The 19,978-nt window shown below is 31.4% G+C and overlaps 1 protein-coding gene across 1 annotated transcript; it reads left to right on the forward strand.

Moving 5' to 3' along the window:
• Positions 1 to 597: 597 nt before the first annotated feature.
• On the forward strand, positions 598 to 19,701 carry LOC106062646 (beta-galactosidase-like). The gene is made up of 17 exons (XM_056031580.1): positions 598 to 733; positions 3,992 to 4,161; positions 5,348 to 5,498; positions 5,635 to 5,698; positions 6,828 to 6,922; positions 7,433 to 7,616; positions 8,308 to 8,363; positions 9,361 to 9,482; positions 10,237 to 10,277; positions 10,413 to 10,528; positions 10,655 to 10,729; positions 10,936 to 11,025; positions 11,208 to 11,315; positions 13,106 to 13,240; positions 13,545 to 13,654; positions 17,330 to 17,456; positions 17,564 to 19,701. Exons 1-17 carry the CDS (start codon positions 671 to 673, stop codon positions 17,843 to 17,845), a joined length of 1,989 nt encoding a protein of 662 aa, XP_055887555.1. The 5' UTR covers positions 598 to 670; the 3' UTR covers positions 17,846 to 19,701.
• The last annotated feature ends 277 nt before the right edge of the window (positions 19,702 to 19,978 follow it).

Consider the following 19,978-nt stretch of genomic DNA (forward strand, 5'->3'; position numbering starts at 1 on the left):
TAGACCATGATTAGACTAACCTTTTTCTAAAAGCCTGGTTAAGGGTGGAGAGACTGTGCGCTTATAATTATCTGGTGAATTTTAAATTAATTTTAAGAAAGGTAGGGGCGAACCGGTCAACAATTGTTTGCCATATGATGTGCACGCATCTATTGGTAGGCTACATGCTTTAATAATACAGTTTGATAATGCATTGAAAACTGAACGCAATCCAAAGTGTATTTGGGTAGCTTATTGTATTTTTCAACGTAGATAGTCTGAGAGGCTATATGTAATCTTAATTTCTACACACACACACACAAAATCTACAGAACAATTGCAACTTTAATTAGTTTAATAGAATACTTTATTAACATGTTTTTGGAACTATTTCATTTTAATAAGAGAGTAAAGCATAACGGTTCATGACAATAACACTTGCAATGTTTCATTTAGATGGCTGGCAAAGACTTTCTTTGAGAAATTGGTTTGGAATCAATCACTAACGACTTGCATGAAGGAACATCTGAAACATACAAACTCGGTCAAAAATGATTTTTTTTTCTTTTTTGTTTTGTTTTTTTCATCAACGATTTAGACTCTACTTTCTATCGATAGGTTCAGAAACGCTGGCCAACTTTAGTTAGTATCACGTGCTCATTGTTTATTCCAGATCACATGATTAAACAAAATGTCGTCCTTTGTAAACTTTATATTGTGTATTGCTATTATTTTGTGTTTTAATGTGGCAAAAGTAAGTTAAGAGCGCGTTATTTGTGGTAAATATTTCTCATCCATATAGATCTAGAATCTAATGCACGCTTTAACTATCCATATTGAATAATAATATAATATGCATCGTGACCGTCTCAGTGTTCGTGTCACAACAATTATTCATCAATTCATCATTAGATTACAATTCACAATTGTCTTGAATTGTCAATCAATAACTTGAATAACAATAGCATTAATTAACAATGACGTCAGTCACAATGTGTTTGTGACCCCTCTCCTCTTTCTCTTACTCTAGACTTTACTGTCTCTACACTCTACTCAAGAAAACTTCTGAAAACATTCAAACAGAGCAGACTGAGACTCAGTCACACTCAGTGTAGAGTGTTCAGTGTCTGAGTTGAGTGAGATTCATAACAAATTCTTAACAATGAATATTCAGTGACACATTTGACTTAGTCATTAGTCAAGAGCTGTGGCATAGCTACACGGGGCATCAAGTGGTGGGGGGCATCAAACTGAGAAAATATTTTCTCAGTAAAACTACATTTCATAATTACATTAAAACAAATGCACTGGTTATAGACAAGTTTATAATGGCAATGGTGTCTTTTTAATTACTAATTAGTAATGTTCCAATCTCTTAAGTGGGGGGAGGGGCTATCTGGGAAAAGGTTTTTCAACTGCTCAGCAAACACAACCCTGCTAGATTCGGGATTTAAACTCAAGACCCATTGTATGGTGTCCAAGCTGTAACCAAGCGGTTTTAGCCTCTCAGCCAGACATCACTTGCTTGGTGGGAACTGGAACTTTGTCTGTGACTAGGCAACAATAATGACAGATAGGCTCTAGATTTAAATAAGCAAGAAAGAGGGAAAAATGTGGAGATACTATCTGTAGAAAATCTTGAACATCATGCTTTTTCTCTTAAAGCAGAATCTGGCACTCCTTAGGCATCGTGAATGATTTGAAGGAGAATTGGCAATACAAAATCAAAGAAATATCCTGGAGAGAAATTACCTGAGAAACCGAATACGTATATGTCCCAACAAAATAAAAACAAATTTATTATAATATAAATGATCACGAAAACAAATTTAAAAAAAACATATAGAAAGTATAAAAAGCAAATATATCTCAATTATTTTCCACCGTACAACTAACATCTAAAATCTGGATCTAAATTTTATGGTACATTGTCATGCAGAGCCTCAAAGATTTATTGGCCACAAGAAAAAATTGCCAGGCGAAAAAATGATGAAGATAGATTTTCTATCAACACACAAGAAAGAACACCCTGATGGAAATACCTACCTTGGACCAAAATGTTCATGAAATAATAACCCCATAAGAACAACATCATGATAAATATGAATTTTAGTCGCCTTTATTAAATCCTCAGATGGAATTTTGTCTGGGTGCTTCAGGTAATTGTCGCAAGTTCTCTAGAAGTCGCCGAACTTCCAAAACAGAATTCGAATCTGTTGAGCTTCAGAGTTTTATATAAAAAAATGTCATTCCCCGAATATTGCCATCTTGATTTACATATTTTTTTTTACTATTGAGTTAAATGATGCTACGTGCAAGCAAAGGTTTTCCAAACTTACTTTGATGAAGAAATACTTACAGTCAACGATGACAAATTTACGACTCACTAATTTGGCAATTTCGTCTATTGAACAAGACCTAGTGGGAAAAAAAAACTGATTTCGATAAAATTATCGATAGTTTGCCAGTAAGAAAGCATGTGAGATTCACTTGTATTATATTCACTTTTTGGAAAATGGATTCTTTGTGAAATATCAATGCTTAAATAATGACAACACTTTATTTCGAATTGGAAACTTTCCGCTGTTTTAAAACCTTTTTTTTTTTTTGGAGGGCATCATGAGTTACTGCCGCACAGGGCATCAAATACCCTAGCTACGCCACTAGTCTAGAGTAACACCTGTTTTAGTAAAATCACTAAATTTAGAAAGCCATCAGTATCAGGCATGATCAGGGCAGGCTATGAACCCAGGACCATTGAGACATCAAATATTTTAACTATGCACATTCCATTCTGCACGACCAGGTAGCAATGGATAATGATATAGATTAGATCTATCATCTATGTTATTATTATTATATCTATGACAATCTGCCCAGTGTGCAGCCAAACAGTCTTTATAGTCATATGACTATGAGTAGGCACTGTAAAGCTCTATTGCAAAGCCTTCAGCCCCATGGATGTCAAAAGTGGTCATCATCGAACCATGTTGGACCAACTATATATATGACAATCTATGATTCTATCTACATATATTGCCTATAATTATATTTTTACAATAATTAGACTTAATTTGTGATTTAATTGCTACAATTTTATAGTGTCTGTACTCTAAAATATTAGTCTATATAGATCTATATCATTTATAATTATAACATATATAAACTTCTACCCATTGCCATGATGGTTACCGAGATCATTCATGATGTTAATTTCAATAAAAAAAATAAAATCTGAGAAATATTAAATCTTTTAAAGTAATAAAAGTCTAATGACTGCACAAGTTCATATGTTATGTACTAGATCTATTGTATCTAGTAATCTAGTAGCTGTCTTTAGAATGACTTTTTAAATTGGTTTTGTGTGTGTGAGTTCTAAATATCACAGTGCTAAGTTTTATTTGTAGTTTGCATACAAAAGTGTGAGTGTCAATCAGGGTAATGTTATGTACAAGATACTAAATATTAAAATTTTCTAGGTACTTCTTTGAGGCATAATATGGTTTTCTTTAAAGGAATCTGTCTGAATATGCTAGCTAGATTTTTAAAAATCTACAAATTAAAAAATTATAACTCTAACTATCTCTAACATTTAAAATTAAATTTGGAATAGTATTTTAGTTTATAAAATATAACAAATTTTACTTTGTAACTTCAAATTAAAAAGTATGTCTATTAAACTTTTGTTAAATCAAACAAAGATGGCACAAACCAGAGCTCTATATTAGTGCTATATTATATGTACATATGTGGCGATTCATTAGCCTTAAATCTTATGAGCTGTAACAAGGACACACATGGTGATGTCTAGACACAATTTTATTTCTCACTTCACAGCACTCCCAATTACAGTAGGTTTACTTTACTTATCAGATCAGCAGATTTTCATTCATCTGCCTGTCATGGTCTTCTGTCATGCTGAACTCACAAAAGCTACAACATATGTCTGAACCATATTATGGTTAAACCACTGAATAATTAAAAAAAATATATTTTTAAAAAATATTTTCAGATCTGTGGAGAGAGAAGTTTTCAGATAGATTACTTGAACAATACTTTTCTAAAAGATGGTGTTCCATATCGTTATGTATCAGGCAGCATGCACTACTCTCGAGTGCACCCTAGCTATTGGAAAGATCGTTTAATCAAAATGAAATTTGCTGGATTAAATGCAGTGCAGGGGTATTTAATTGGTCTCTTATTATTTTAATTTTATTTTTTTAATGTATGTAGGTAACTATTATTGAGATCCTATTATTGATAAATGTACTCCATGTTTCAGTAGTGACTTGATTTTTGCTGGCTTATATTCCATTGTATGAAAACATTTTAGTTGAAAACCACATTTTTTTTGTTTTAATCAGAATCAAAAAGAATCACATGTATTTGAAACTTAACAGAAGAGTATCATGCAAGAATGTACTGCCATTAAAAATCTAAATGACCATCATGACAACCAAGCCAATTATATTTCTCTCCCCCCTTTCTCCATTAAAGGAAATATATATTCTTACATTTGCAGTTCTGTAACAATATCCTTTACATCTTTATTTCAATTTCTTTCAATGACATAAAGATAGCACACCATCATAACAATTTAAATTTAGATTTTTTTTTTAATATGGGTAATTTTTTTTTTTAAATTGCAGGAAAAATTTTTATTTAATATTTATCTTTTATTTTTCATTCATTAGCATATATGCAAATATATGCTACAGAATTTATAGGCCAAAATTAATTTTGGAATAAGCTTTAAAAAAAAAAAAGAATTTATCTTGGATGTTTTGATTTTTAAATTGTTAAATATTTTTACAATTGGCAATAATCTTTTACAAACATGCTAAATGCTCCATAAATCTTTCATTCTAGTAAAAATGAGTTTATGGTAATAGTAAAAATGCATTTTCATAATTGTCTTATTAGATTTTGAACACCATTGGGCTCTAAACATCTTTAAACTTTGCTAACCAATCTAAAAGGAAATGTTAGCTAAATGATAGTTAACATTCTAAAAATTTCATCTTTAATTACATTACAGCACCTTAATAACCAGCTTGTCAGATTAACCAGATTCAACTGTATAATTTGAAAAGTTTTGGTACTTTAGGATACTGTCTACTAAGTGTTGAAATAATTATTATTAATTTTTACTTTATTTTTCTTATTTGATTACCTTGTCAATAATTCATAAGCATTCATTCATAGTATGTAATTATCTTCTCTTTTGATGATAATTAAGTGGCTGGTCCAATTAACTATATTTGTTTACAAATATTTATTTTGAACATTTTATTACAAAATCCATTTATGCATTTAGCAATCATTATATTTTATTTTCATAAGTTTTTATGCTTCAACTCCAATTTAGATATGTACCATGGAATGTTCATGAGTTGACACCAGGTAACTTCACTTGGGAAGGATCCTCAAATCTTACCCAGTTTCTGGAGATAGCTCAAGAAGTGGGAATAGATGTTCTACTTAGACTTGGACCTTATATTTGTGGTGAATGGGAGTTTGTAAGACCTTCTTTAGTTTATAGTTTTGAAGTATTATCTTAGGTAAATACTATTGTAGGTATATATGTAATATTCACATTGTTCATGCTAGTAATACATATTGTGAAAAAAAAGAATTCTTTAATTTATTTTTCAGGGTGGATTTCCTGCTTGGTTGTTAACAAAAGATGCCAACATGGTGCTACGAACTAGTGATCCTTGTAAGAAGCTTTTAAGATTCCATACTTTATGTTGCTACTAAGAATGTTTAAAAATATTATATCATCACCAATATAGTGTTAGAGCAGCTATTGTTTATGTGAAGAGTCAATATAGTTTGTCCATCATGGTTCCATAATTACCACTTTTGTCATCCAGGGGACTTAGGCTTTGCAGTGGGATTTTTGTGCCTCCTCATGTGGCTGGTGAGAGCTATGAGCCCGGAATGTTTGGCTACACACTGGGCAGGTTTTTCCAGCTGGAGCTATTGTCATTGGCCTTGCTTTTTTCTCTGACACTTTTCTTCTGCTAGCTCGGTTCTATTGTCTTCTGCAATTTGTGCGCTAATTTTGACAGTGTGACGCCATGATGCTCCATCATGTGCTTCTGTCTTCTAGGTGGCTGGGTCAATACTGAAGGCTTTCAGAGAAGTTTTGAGGGTATCCCTAAAGCTATTGTCTATGTGAACAAATAAAAACTTAATCACTAACAATAAAAATCACAATCCCTGTTTTGTTATAATCTGACAGCCAGTGAATCATACAAATCTGAGCTATTAATTTTTTAAAATGAATATCAGGTCTTTCATTTTTCACCAACTAAATAATTGAAAAGAAACTAATGCAGAAATAATATTTACATAAAGTAACTCTTTTTTAGTGGCTCCCGTAAGGGGAAAAACCGCTATTAGGTTTGTGCAAAATGTCTGTCTGTCACACTCAGATCTCAAAAACTAGAAGAGAAATGAGTTTCTTAAAAGCAGGAAATGAAAAAGTAGTCATTGGTGAATTGAATTTTTATATTTTTATGTCATTTATGTAGCCATACATTTAGTGACACCCATTTGAAGGATATACAAAAAATTTCAAAATCATATATCAATTTTTTTTTTAGCAATCTCAATTCCAAAAATTATTATTCCTTTTTACTTTATTTTTCTTATTGGAGACCTCTTCAATAATTCTTCAGCATTTAACCTGCTAAAGACAATATCTTCCAGTTTATTATAATAAATCTACTAAAGATAATATCTTCCAGTTTATTATAATAAATCTACTAAAGACAATATCTTCCAGTTTATTATAATTAATAAATATATTCACTCTCTTTCATTTTGTACTGAAATGTTAGCTTACATCAGATGGGTTGACAGATGGTACACTGAATTGTTAACTAAAATCAAACCATATTTGTACAACAATGGTGGTCCTGTGCTTATGGTGCAAGTAAGTCAACTTTATAACCAATAGCTTTTGACTGCTAAAGAAACAAACATAGACTATTTATACAAACATGTATTATTTTAAGAGCTTGTACTTTGGAGTGTGCCAAGGAAGAATAAAATGTTGAAATACACAAGCATTATAAGTATATAAAACCATTTTCAAGAAATAATTTCAAATTTACAAAAATTCTAGTTAAAATCTGATTGTCATACCTTTACAAAAGTCTTGTAAAAATTGTTTAAATTTTTCTTTTTTTTTTTTTTTGTTTGTTGTGCTTTTATATCAATCAAATCTAAAAATAGCCTGCATTTATGTATGTAGGCTACATAATTTTTAAATATACATGTATATTTCTCTTCTAACAATTTTTTTCTAAAAAAAAAATAATTTTTGTTTCCATGAAATAACAAATTTGAATTCACATGTGTGACCACTTCATTAAAATTTTATGTTGAATATATAAAAGAACATTTTTGAAGTTTTATGAATGAAATCTCTTCAATGTTTCAGATAGAGAATGAATATGGCAGCTATTTTGCTTGTGACTATGACTATCTACACTATCTCCGTGACAAAGTTAAGTCCATTTTGGGACCTAATGTTGTGATTTACTCTACGGATGGTGGAGCAGACTATTATTTAAAGTGTGGCAAAATCGATGGTGTATATGCTACTATAGACTTTGGAGCTACAAGTAATATAAAATTATTTTATTTTTTTATATTTTTTTAAATAAAAGTTATTATGGGTGTTCTTTATAAGTAATTGATTTCCTCACAAACAGTGTGCTCATTAAGGTTAGTCCTAGAGTCTGAATAGGTTTAAGACTAGTATTAGTATTCAAGGACAAGGGGTCAGAAATAGTTTTAGCATTCCCCTAAAGTGGGTGTTAGGAAACAAAGATTAGCTCCCCTGTTTTTTTGGCTTAACCTGTAAATTAGGTTTTGCAATTCCATTTACTTTTTTAAACTAATTTAGGTGAACTTTGAAATAGAGGACAATTTGTACTTTCCATAAGTAAAATCCCTGTGGCATTTCACCGATTGGTCGCAACCCTATAGGTTTAGTATAAAGGATGAGTTTAGTTTAGTTTATTGTTAGTTATAGAGCTTATAGAGAAAGAAAGTAAAGTCTAGGGATTGTTGGCTTAGGTTGAGGGTGCCATATTATTGCCTGAAAGATAGCATTGATATTTTTTAAACTTTCTGGTGATTTAATGTTTTTTTTTTAATTTCTGTCTTCTGCCTTTTTCTTTTTACTATACCCAGTACTTAACTTGTTAAAAAAGCTGCATTAGTCTCCACTTTTGTTAACTAGTATCAACATAGGATACTAATATATTTGTAAACATTTCTGTATGGAATATTTATATTATTTAATTACAGATGATCCAGTAGGAGCTTTTCAATCTCAAAGAGATTATGAACCTTATGGTCCTCTTGTAAGTAGCATAAACTTTATGGTTTTCTTGGAGTATGAACCTTATGGTCCTGTATAAGTAGTAGGCCTATAAACCTTATACCCAGTATTCCTTTTGAAATATGAGGCCTATAATTTTTTCAAGTAGAACACAAGCATAGGCCAACACTAAATGAGTTGACCAAGACTGGATGCTTTTTTATCAACTAACTTTTATTTAAAACTTTTTCCTAGTCCTTTTTTTTTTAATTACATCATCACTATGTGGCAAATCTAATCTAATCTAACACTGTAGAACTGCAGTGTCAAAAACAATGTTTGTAGAGTTTAATATCTTCTAACTTAATCCATTGAAATAAATACTCTAGCAATGAACATAAATTTGTATTAAACAAGTGATGAATACGTCTTACAAGTATTAAGGTAACCTGGCTGACAAAGAGTTATCAATAGGCCTATTCCACAATGAACTTCTATGAACAATGACAGATATCCACTGACCAATGACTACTAATCAAATGGCTTATGACCCTGATATCCTCCCTTGTTTTCCTTTTACAGTCTCACTAAAAGACTTTTCTAGATTTTTATTTTATCCTTGACCTTTTCTACAAACTTTCTTTGGAAAATTTTTTTAGTCACCACCTTATTTGTTTACAAAAATATTTTTTTCAATGACTTCCAGATGTTTTGACCTACCCAACGCATAAAAAAAATTGACCCCAACATAACCTAGTCCTACACACTTAGTAGCCATTAGTGCATTTGAGCATGACAGTATGTAGCATGAATCTTACGAGTTATATTTTTCTTGAGTTTTAAGAACTGAACCTTATGGCCCTTCATAAACTTAGCCATACAAAAATTACAGAAACATTTTATCCTGAAGTCAATAAGATTTTTCTCATTGTAAGTTATTGTAAATATCAACTTGAAATGTTTAAAATTATGTCAACAAATAGTTCTTGTATCTTGCAAAGCATAGTATTTATTCATTAACTTTTCAATCTTTTCTGCAGGTAAATTCAGAATTTTATGTAGGTTGGCTAGATCATTGGGGCACACCCCATGAGATGGTAGACTCCACTCCACTTGCCAAAAGTCTAGATAAATTATTGGCGTATGGGGCCAATATTAACATGTAACTAATTATTTAGTGGTTTAGATCTACCAGTAGAGTGAGTGTAAAGTATAGAAACATTAAATAAGTTTTCTATTTTTTTAAATTATTTTTTTAAAGTTTTGCTGTATGTTTTAAAAACTATGATATATCTTACACCTTCTATGCACTTATAGTCCATATTTTTAGATAAATCAATTTATGATAGAATTAAAGTTTTAAGGCACAGCCAATTTACTATCTTCTTGGTTTACTTCTTCTTAATAATTGTCCTAAGAGTTGAGTCTAAGATGCTTCAAACTCCAGGCCCATGAAAGCTTGCCTCCAGCTGCCTATTTGAAAAACTTCTGTCAGGGAATGATTTTTACATCCCTGTCATTGATGGCTCATATCCCAAGATGCTCAGATTAGAAGTGAGGCCAAAGGCCAAGCACTCTGAGGAAACTCCTTCATATTAATTTCTCTTTACCACATCAGATGTCTATCATAAAAGCAGCCCCTTTTGTATAGTAACAGGTGTGTTGGGGTTTTCTTCCATTTCGGATAGTGAAATGGACTCATTCTTTAGGGATTCTGTTTTGCTTCCCTATTGGCCTAATCATCTGCTTCTCTAATGACCGTTTCCATCCTAGTGCCATGGTTAGGCTGAGAAGCATTGCCCAAGCTTTGGTTTAGTACTACCAATTTTCAAATTTGAAGCTCAATTGAAGTTACAATTTTAGTTTGCAGTGTTTAGCTAAATAAACCAATAATAAAATATATTTATATATTTAAGGTACATGTTTGTCGGAGGCACTAACTTTGGTTTTTATAATGGTTAGTATTTAACTGAATAATGTGTTAAGAATTTTGATTTTTAAAAGAGTTAGCCATCAATTTTTTTATCCTTTTCACTTTCCATGAAATATTAGGCAACAGTCTACAGTTATTTCTACTTTTTTGTGTATACAGGAGCTAATAGTCCACCCTATCAACCTGTACCTACTAGCTATGATTATGATTCCCCAATAAGTGAAGGAGGTGAAATGACTGATAAGTTTTTAGCATTGAGAGATATTATATCAAAGGTAATTGTTGTTTTTTTAAAGTGTTTTACATCTTTATTTCAAATGAGCTACCAAGTGAAGAAAAAACCTGTACTAAATACTTTATATCAACAAAAGGTGTATGTTTTTTTTTGTTTTTTTTTTCAGTATTTGCCCTTACCATCAGAGCCAATACCAGCAAACCCAAACATCACAAATCTGGGAGAAATTCCAATAGAATTTGTATGTTTTTAAAAACATTTTTTTGTTTATTTTTAACTTGATCTGAATGAAAATTTAAGAAAGTTTCGGTATGACTAAATATTTTAAAAAAATATTGATATTTTATCACATTACAGCCTTCATTTCTTTAGATTTACATACTGGTATACTTGAGAGATTAATTTAGTGCTTATGTTTTTTAATCAATGTCTCACTTTGTGATCTAGTTATGTACCATACAAGATGCTCTGCCATATTTAACTCCTGAAGGACCATATAGAACCGTCTTTCCAGTAACAATGGAAGAAATTAATTTCGTATGTATGCTGTATTACTGTGTGCAATACCTATCTTTTTAAGTCAAACAATTATATCCAAATATAAATTTAAATTAGTAATGCCTTTATATTACTGTAGTTAATAAAATTGTTTTATTTTTTTTTAATTTAACAAGTTTTTGTTTTAGAATTTTATTCTAAGTGCTTTTATTTGTTCACAGTATGAAGGTTTCATTTTGTACAGATTTACTTTGATCAAAAACTATTACACGCCAACACCATTAGTTGTACCTGGCATCAGGGATAGAGGTGTTGTTATGGTCAATGCTGTAAGTGAATTATACTTTTACAAATGGAATGTGTCATGAATGTATTCTTTTATAACCTGCATTCATTAACCAGGGAGCTATGTGGCATCCTGCCAGCACAAAGCCATAGCATACTTTATTCTATTTCAAATTTTTGATTGACCCTGTGTGTCATGTGGAGAGGGTGAACTGTGAAAAATTGAAACATTTATTTCTTATGAATTATTGCTTGTCAAATGCTTTGTTTCTGCTCTACTTATGGCTGGTTGAGAATGATTTAGTTGATATTGTTCTTTTTTTTTCTCTTATGTACTTGTAAACTATCAGTATATTGTCTTCTAGTGCTGCTATTATATCTCTATGTTAGATAGAATGTTTTCAAATATCTGTAAGCTCAATAAAAAATAAGAACTTTCCTTCCCTGAATGTGCGACACAGTGCATCAGATTAAGCTTAATTTGTGCATTTATTTTGGTTCATAACCATTTTTGATAACAAAAGGAAATTAGTTGTTAGTAGACAATTGGAACTTGTTCATGAAGTTCAACTTCTATTTAGAGAGTTCTTACTTAGTACTTAGGTACTTAGGTCCTCCCGCGCCGTTCGGCGCATTGGGCGGCAAGCTGTCTCCATAATGATCTGTCACTGGCAATGTCTGAAGCCTCCTCCCATCTGGTGTCCATCTGGTGTTAGAGAGTTCACAGAGTATTAAATCTTGGTAGAAAGTGGACAGAAAGTGAGAATTTAATGTAGATATAGTTCAATGCTTATTGACTTTAACAATATTTCAGACATCATTTTAAAATTGAGTTACCATTAGTTTTGGTTTTATAGTTTTAATTGGACAATCAAAGAAAATAAAATCATCTTCACCCATCCTTATTGTTCCTCATGGAACATAGGGTCGCAGTAAAAACACATTCTTCAGGGTCTCTTGTTGCTAGTCTTTTAATGGCTTCCCAGCTCTCTCCTGTCCGCTCAGCTTCATCTAGTACACTGCGTTGCAATGTTCTTTTTGGTCCTCCTATGCGTTGTAATGACACAAGATGCGTAGAAGTTGAGGTTAATCGGGTTTTTCCATAGTGACGTGATGAGTAATTAAAAAGTAGGAGAACGGAACAAGAGGAGTAATGGACAAGACGCCTGAGAGGACGACGCTAGGCTAGCGACGACAGAGGACTGTGCCCTTTTTATTTGTTCATTAAATTGTTGAAGTTATCAGCCTGCGTTATCAAGTATATTCTTTATTCATTCTGTTGTTGTGTCATATGGACTCGCATGCACCATTAACATATATAATCATCAACAAAATAGACCATCAACAGCGTCTTGTGCCCTGGGGGTTACAATGTAAGGCCTGTCTAGCTCTGGCATCTTTTCTTAAGGTGTACCAATCTATCTTCCCAATCTTAGGCCTGTCTAGCTCTGGCATCTTTTCTTAGGGTGTGACCAATCCATCTCTTCATTCTAAGGGATGTCTAGCTCTGTTGTTATCATCTTTTCTAAGGGTGTAACCAATCCATCTCCACTTTCTAAGATCTGTACCTCTATAATATATTTCTCTGTCCACCCATCTCCCACAGTTTGGTGTTTACTTTGAAAGAAAACAAAAGAAGTGTATGAAATATTGTTGATGCCCCTTTAAATCCTAGATGTAAAATGCTTGGGATAATGTCATTAAAAAGCTTCAAGCTGCTATATCTGAGGAAATCAACAATAATTATACTTACTTGAAAAGGCTGTAATATATGCATATCAAAAATTAATCTACACTTTTTCTTTAATTAACTATTGATTTACACATATATTAGGTACCATTTGGTATACTGGATAGAGTTGGCACAACACAAGTATCTATAACTGGTACCATAGGGCAACAGGTAGACATCTTAGTGGAGAATCAGGGCAGGGTAGGCTACTCAACTGCAATGAACTTCAACACCAAGGTAATTGTCAATCTGTATAATTAAACTTAAGATTTTAAAATCCCTCTTACTAAACTAACCCACATTATTGCAATCTTGCACTGTTCAAGAAAGTTATTTTCTGCTCTCATATTCATTTCCTGACTAATATTTATATCAAAACATCCATTTTGTTATTCTTTTTCATGTACCGGTTACAATGTTAATCATACATTTCTATCTACTCTTGTGTGTAACTGTATAGTACTGGTTACTAGCATTCTTTAGGTGTTACTGGCTTAATGCTTTCATCTGTTCCCTCTCTATTTTGGCTTTTTTTTTTCAGGGCATCATTGAAAATGTCACTTTAGGAAATGATTTAGTCATGAGCTGGGAAATCTATCCAATACATGCAGAAAATATTAATGTTGCTTTAATAGCAGCAATGAAGAAAAGGTTAGAATAAATACAATGTCTTTAAATTTTAGTCAACGTAATGTTTAGTTTAAGAACATCATGGTAACAGTGTTTTTTTTTATTTACACTTTCTGATCCTTTAAAAAAAAAATAATAGAGTTTCCTTTGTGTAAATTTGTTATTGAATCTAACTTTCCTGCACACAGAATAAAAGGCTATACAACCAACTTTTTTAAAAAAATAGACAGCTTAGACATTCTCAGCTCGTAAAAATTGGGTGGCTGCCTGGTCGTGCGGTTTGCGCGCTGGACTGTCGTTCAGATTTATCGATGGTCGAGGGTTCAAATCCTGGCCGCTCCCATCCCCCGTCGTCCTGCAGGAGGTTTGGACTAAGAAGTAAACTATCTTCAACTCTGAAGGAACATCCGAAACATTTTACAAAACCACAAACTTAAATTGAAAAATAAACAAGATTACAAAGAGAGTTTGTGTTACACAAACTCAGAGGCGGCCCCCGTCGAAGTCGGATCCCTGTCGGATCTGCATATTCGCAAATAATATTCAAGAGGTGATTTAATTTTGATGTAAAATGTTTTACACGTTTCGGATGTTCCTTCAGAGTTGAAGATAATTACTTCCTAGTCCAAACCTCCCGCAGGACGACGGGGGATGGGAGCGGGCAGGGTTTGAACCCTGGGCCATCCATAAATCTGAACGACAGTCCAGCGCACAAACCGCACGACCAGGCAGCCATCCGATGGTCAAAAGTAATAATGTTTCAAAGATTCATTTGCAGTAAATTTAAAATTAAATTTAATAAAAAAATAGTAGATTAGTTTTAGTATATTTAAACATTACAATATTGATCAAAACGTTTGGAAATGAAAATCTACACTTTTTTTTTACACTTTAAGTTTAGAAATTGAAATTCTACATCTTAATCTAGTCTATTTTAGTCTAAACTAGATCTAGAAATACTAGATCTAGACTCTAAAATAATTTTAATTAGAATATAAATCCAGATCTAGATATACTGTAATAAAAATCTAGATCTAGTTTAAAAAATCTAGATTAGATCTAAATCAAGATATCATTCCTTTTTTAAACGCGAGTCACATAACGAGGCTTAATAAACATTACTATACCGAGTTCTTTTTTCATTTCATTTGAAGAATTAATTCCATATAACGTCAGAGGGAAAAAAAAACACTACGTCACACGGCCTAGCTAGACTAAAAATCGCCTTCATCTATAAGAGCCATTTATCGAGTGTTCATAGACTTTGGTGCACCGAGTGCGTTCTTTAAGCATTTCATTTAAAGAATTCATTCCATATGACGTCAGAGGGAAAAAAAAAAACACTACGTCACACGGCCTAGCTAGAATAAAAATCGCCTTCATCATTACGAGCGTTTTATCGAGTGTTCATAGACATTGGTGCACCGAGTGCGTTCTTTTAGCATTTCATTTAAAGAATTCATTCCATATGACGTCAAAGGAAAAAAAACACTACGTCACAAGGCCTAGCTAGACTAAAAATCACCTTTATCAACACGAGCCATTTCTCGAGTGTTCATAGACATTGGTGCACCGAGTGCGTTCTTTTAGCATTTCATTTAAAGAATTCATTCCATGTGACGTCAAAGGAAAAAAAAACACTACGTCACACTGCTTAGTTAGACTAAAATATGTTTTCATTAATACAAGCAATTTTTTCGAGGGTTAATAGACATTGGTGCACCGAGTGCGTTCTTTTAACATTACATTTAAAGAGTCCATTCATATGACGTCAAAGAAAAAAAATTCCATTACCTCACAATAGGCTAGTACCGGTACCATAAAAAAAAATGTCTTTATTTACACGAGATATTTAACGAGGGTTCATAGACATTGGTGCACTGAGTTCTAATAGATATTATTTAAAAAGGATCAAAGCCACATTGTTTTTGCGTTTTGTCTGTCAGTCGGTCTGTCCGTTATCTTGATATAAAAAAAACAACTAAAAGTTATTAAAAATTGATTAACCTTTATTTTACGTTTCAAAACATCGCAATAATTTTTAGGTATGAACACAATTGAAAAGTTTATATAATAGATTGTTCCGGATGTTTGTATAAATAGTAAAAGAAAAAGAGAATTTCAGATAAATGTAATACCGTTAATTAAATTTTTTGGATGGTCTCGTATAAAAATTAGATGTACTACAGCCACGTGGAGAGATTTTCATACCTTACTTTGGTGTTTGGATTCTGTTTTCCTTAAAAATCGGAGCATAATATTAACGATAATTAGATTTTTTAATGTTTTAGGTAGAAAGTTAAATGTACTGTAAGAGAGTAGTGAGTTAAAATATTTTTCATAAAAATCCGTAAAAACATTATTTCGTAAATGAGAAGATTATTTGTTTATTAATTAGAAGAGGGAGTTCAAACAATTATTTGGCGTTAGTAGATTTTTAAATAAATTCGGAAATTTCTGGCGACGATTTGTAAGAAACAAAATCCGGAACTTTCTTTATCGATTACAAAACTTCTATGTTATGTTTTACAAGAAAATTAAATGTCTAAAAAAGTAATTTTCAGTAATCAATTCTAGTAAATTACTTTTTTTAAAAGCCTTATGCGATTTCAAACAATCATTAGGCATAATTCATGTTTTATAAAACAATATCCGGAACATTTTTACACTTAATGAAATATAAGTCAGTATAGAGATTATGATTTAGCATTAATATGCTATTTACATAAAAAACGGAACAACATATTATTGATAATGTGTTTTTGCAACGTTTAAGCATGGAAATGGAATGTAATATAAGTTAGAAGAGCAAACAAACATTTGTTGGCGTTGATTAGTTTTGCACAAAAAAATCCGGAACAATCAATTTTAGATACTTAAAACTATTGAGATGTTATGGGAGGAACATTAAAGGGTAAATCAGATTTTCAATAGCTTTTAGAGTTCTAGTTTTTTAAATCTAATCGTGACGGACAGACCGACCAACAGACAAAACGCACAAAAATAAGCTTCTTTTATTCGGATGGGGGCACTAAACAAAAAATAAATAAAATCTGATTTTTAAAAAAAGTTTAAGGAATTGGTTTAGCACCTGATCATGTTGCGACGTTACGCTACTGCATGAAAATCGCTGCATAAAAAGTCCATTTAAAAAAATGTGCGTGATATTTACATACAAAGTGCATTATTAGCCTTTATAAACAAACAGAAATGTTTTCTTTTAATTTTAGCAGCTAGTTGACCAGAAAAAACGTCTTTAACTATTATTTGTATTTGTTGTAAACATTTCCTGTACATTTTAAAAATATATTTGACTTAGTGATACTGAAAATACACAAAAATTGTCCATCTTTGTTAGCATATTGTAACATTGCCTCCCTTACATTTACGTAATTGTTTTAGAATTGGTGTATTTTTATGAAAAAATCGCTTGCATAATTAATTTTATAAATTAAACGGTTTGCTTTTAGAAAACCAAAAGTAGCCCTTGCACCTAAACTTTTCAAGCCGGATTTAATGATGAAATAATATTTTTCATATCTCTTCTAGTTTTCGAGATCTGAGTGTGACAGACGGACAGACGGACATTTTGCACAAACCTAATAGCGGCTTTTTCCCCTTACGGGGGCCGCTAAACAATTGTGCAGGTAATTAAAGTACTTTTAAAAAATACAATTTCTGATTTTCTCTCTCTAGAACCACTGTAAATAAACCATCAAAGTCTGTTAACTCTAACTTGATGACGCCATCTATCTACACTGGTAGTTTAACATTCCCAGACTCCCCAACTGATGCATTCCTTGATCCTCGACCATGGATTAAGGTTGGTATTAAAATTCCTTTTATTTTCAAAAACATAAGTACCAGTAGAACAATTGGATTGGGATAGTACATTTCACAACTTTTTTAATTGTATCATTTTAATTTCAGGGCCAAGCCTTTTTAAACAGTTTCAACTTAGGACGCTACTGGCCTTACAGAGGTCCACAAGTTACTCTCTACATTCCAAAATATGTTTTTAACAGCCCTCCAGCATTAAACCATATCTTACTTTTAGAACTAGAAAGCTCCCCATGTTTCATGTCTCAGTCTCAAGCTAATTGTTATGTGACTCTTACTGACACAGCTTATTTAAATGGGCCCAATGGACCAGGACACACACTCAAGTTACCACAAGGTTATAATGATCCTAACTCTCATTTAGTTCATTAATATAACAAAGTAAAGATTATATTCTACTGATTTTATCTTAAACTTAGTGCAGCTGTAAAAAAATAACATGGGTAAGAGATGCCACTTTTATGCAATTTACCAGAATTAATAGATTTCACTTTTAAAAATCCATATAAGGGGATTATTTCTTGATTAAAGTTTTAACTACTAAGAAGAATAGAACAAATGATTTTAATAGCATATTGCATCAGTGTGATAATCCTAATTATTTATATTGTATGCCTTTTCTCAGGCAATAAAATCTTGTGTACTGTTAGGGTTTGGCTTACTACTTTATGATTGAGATACACATAGATGTGTGTTTTCTGTGACACAGTTCATACTCAGATAGGACACTTGATGAAAATTTTTATAATTTTTTATTTTTTTTTGCTTTATTTCTTATATTGCAAATTTTGTGACAATTATCTAATGTATCACAATGACTTAAGCTGTGTAATTAATGACATTGAAGGTTTTCATTATTATTTTTATTAGTAATTCACTGATTGACTTTTTTTTTAAAGGTCTTTTTAATCAAATTTTAATAATTTGTAAAAATTATAGTTTGATTTTTTGACATTAATAAAAATCTCATTTCATGTGTAGGCTTCTATTAATGCTCAACATCCATTATTTCCTAAAGACATCTAAGGGAGCTTCATTCGTAAGCTGCATGAATTATTTAAACAAATCAAAATTTTTACTAATTAAATTTAAATTTCCAGAAACATCTATATAGTATATGAACTAAAAAAATTATGCCCTTAATATATATTTATATATACATTAAATGTACATGTGTAATATAAAATGTGATTTGATTTACACACTATAGTATTATTTTTCTTAGAGTTTACCTAACATGTATAATAAGTATGTGAATTTTCATTATGAATTATTTTTTTTTACAAAGCTTATATCAACTCAATCTGTCTGTCTGGTAAAAAGTTTGTACACATTATTTCTGACTCCCAATTTCAGAGCAAGCTGAAATCTTTGCACAATTATTTCTTTTACCCAACAACACAAGAATCATCTTTAAAAAAATAAACAATTTGTTAATTAACTATTGGTAATTTATTATTTTGTTTGGTATCTTGAACAAGGGAAAGAAATTGTACTTTTTTGAAATGGTGCTAAAAGCTGAATTAGTCTCTTTAAACTAAGTTTGAAATAAACAATACATAACCATACAATATTCTTCAATTATACGTAGCTCACTAGCAGAGTGGCTAGAGCGTCTGCTAGAAAAGGTGAGAGATATTAGTTCGGATTTTTTTTTTTTAATTTTAAAAAAGTAATAATGATAAAATTCACTCTGATATCCCTTTCTTCCTTCCCCTTTTGGTGACCGGTCATTTCATCCCCAATTAAATATTTTTCTTTTTTCATTGTTTAATTGTGCTGTTAAGACTTTGACTTTAAGCCCTCATTTCATCTAATATATAAATATAATTCTGTAGAATGATTTTTAATATTTTTTTACATGTTGCTAATAACTTTATTGTGTTTCCTCTTCCACTTTGCATTTTTGATGAGAAATCTTATAATATATTGTAAATCTGGGTGTAGCTATAGCCCTTCTACTGGATGTGGGGGATGTAATATTATAATATTATCCTGTCATGCGCATGACGTAATGATCAAAGGCCAAGGTTTGGTGTAAGTAGTGAAAATCATTTGAGATATAGAACTGCAATTACAATCATTATGACTATGCTGCTGATAACTTATCAAAGGCCAAGGTGTGGTGGAAGTACGACCATGTTTTACTTTATTTTATTTTTCAATCGATCTTTCTTAAAATTCGGCGTGTCACATTTAGCCTTGAAATAAAGTGTTGTTGTTTTTTTTTAATAAAGGCTGACTTCACCCATATCAGGATAAAACTTTTTTACATTGCCTCTATATTTATACATGTTAAATTTTTTTAGTTTATAATGGCATTAAATTTTAATTTTATTCTTATCTAAATTGTTACACTTTTTGTCATTTAAGTAAAAAATGAATATATTAAATATTGCTCATTTCATGATTTTTACAATTACTATTTGTTAGATAAAATGATCAGATGATGAAAATAACAGGGGATGAAATGACCGGGAACTGTAATTTCCATGAAAACAGGCA

The sequence above is a fragment of the Biomphalaria glabrata genome, chromosome 1 (genome assembly GCF_947242115.1).
Source record: "Biomphalaria glabrata chromosome 1, xgBioGlab47.1, whole genome shotgun sequence".
NCBI lineage: Eukaryota > Metazoa > Mollusca > Gastropoda > Planorbidae > Biomphalaria > Biomphalaria glabrata.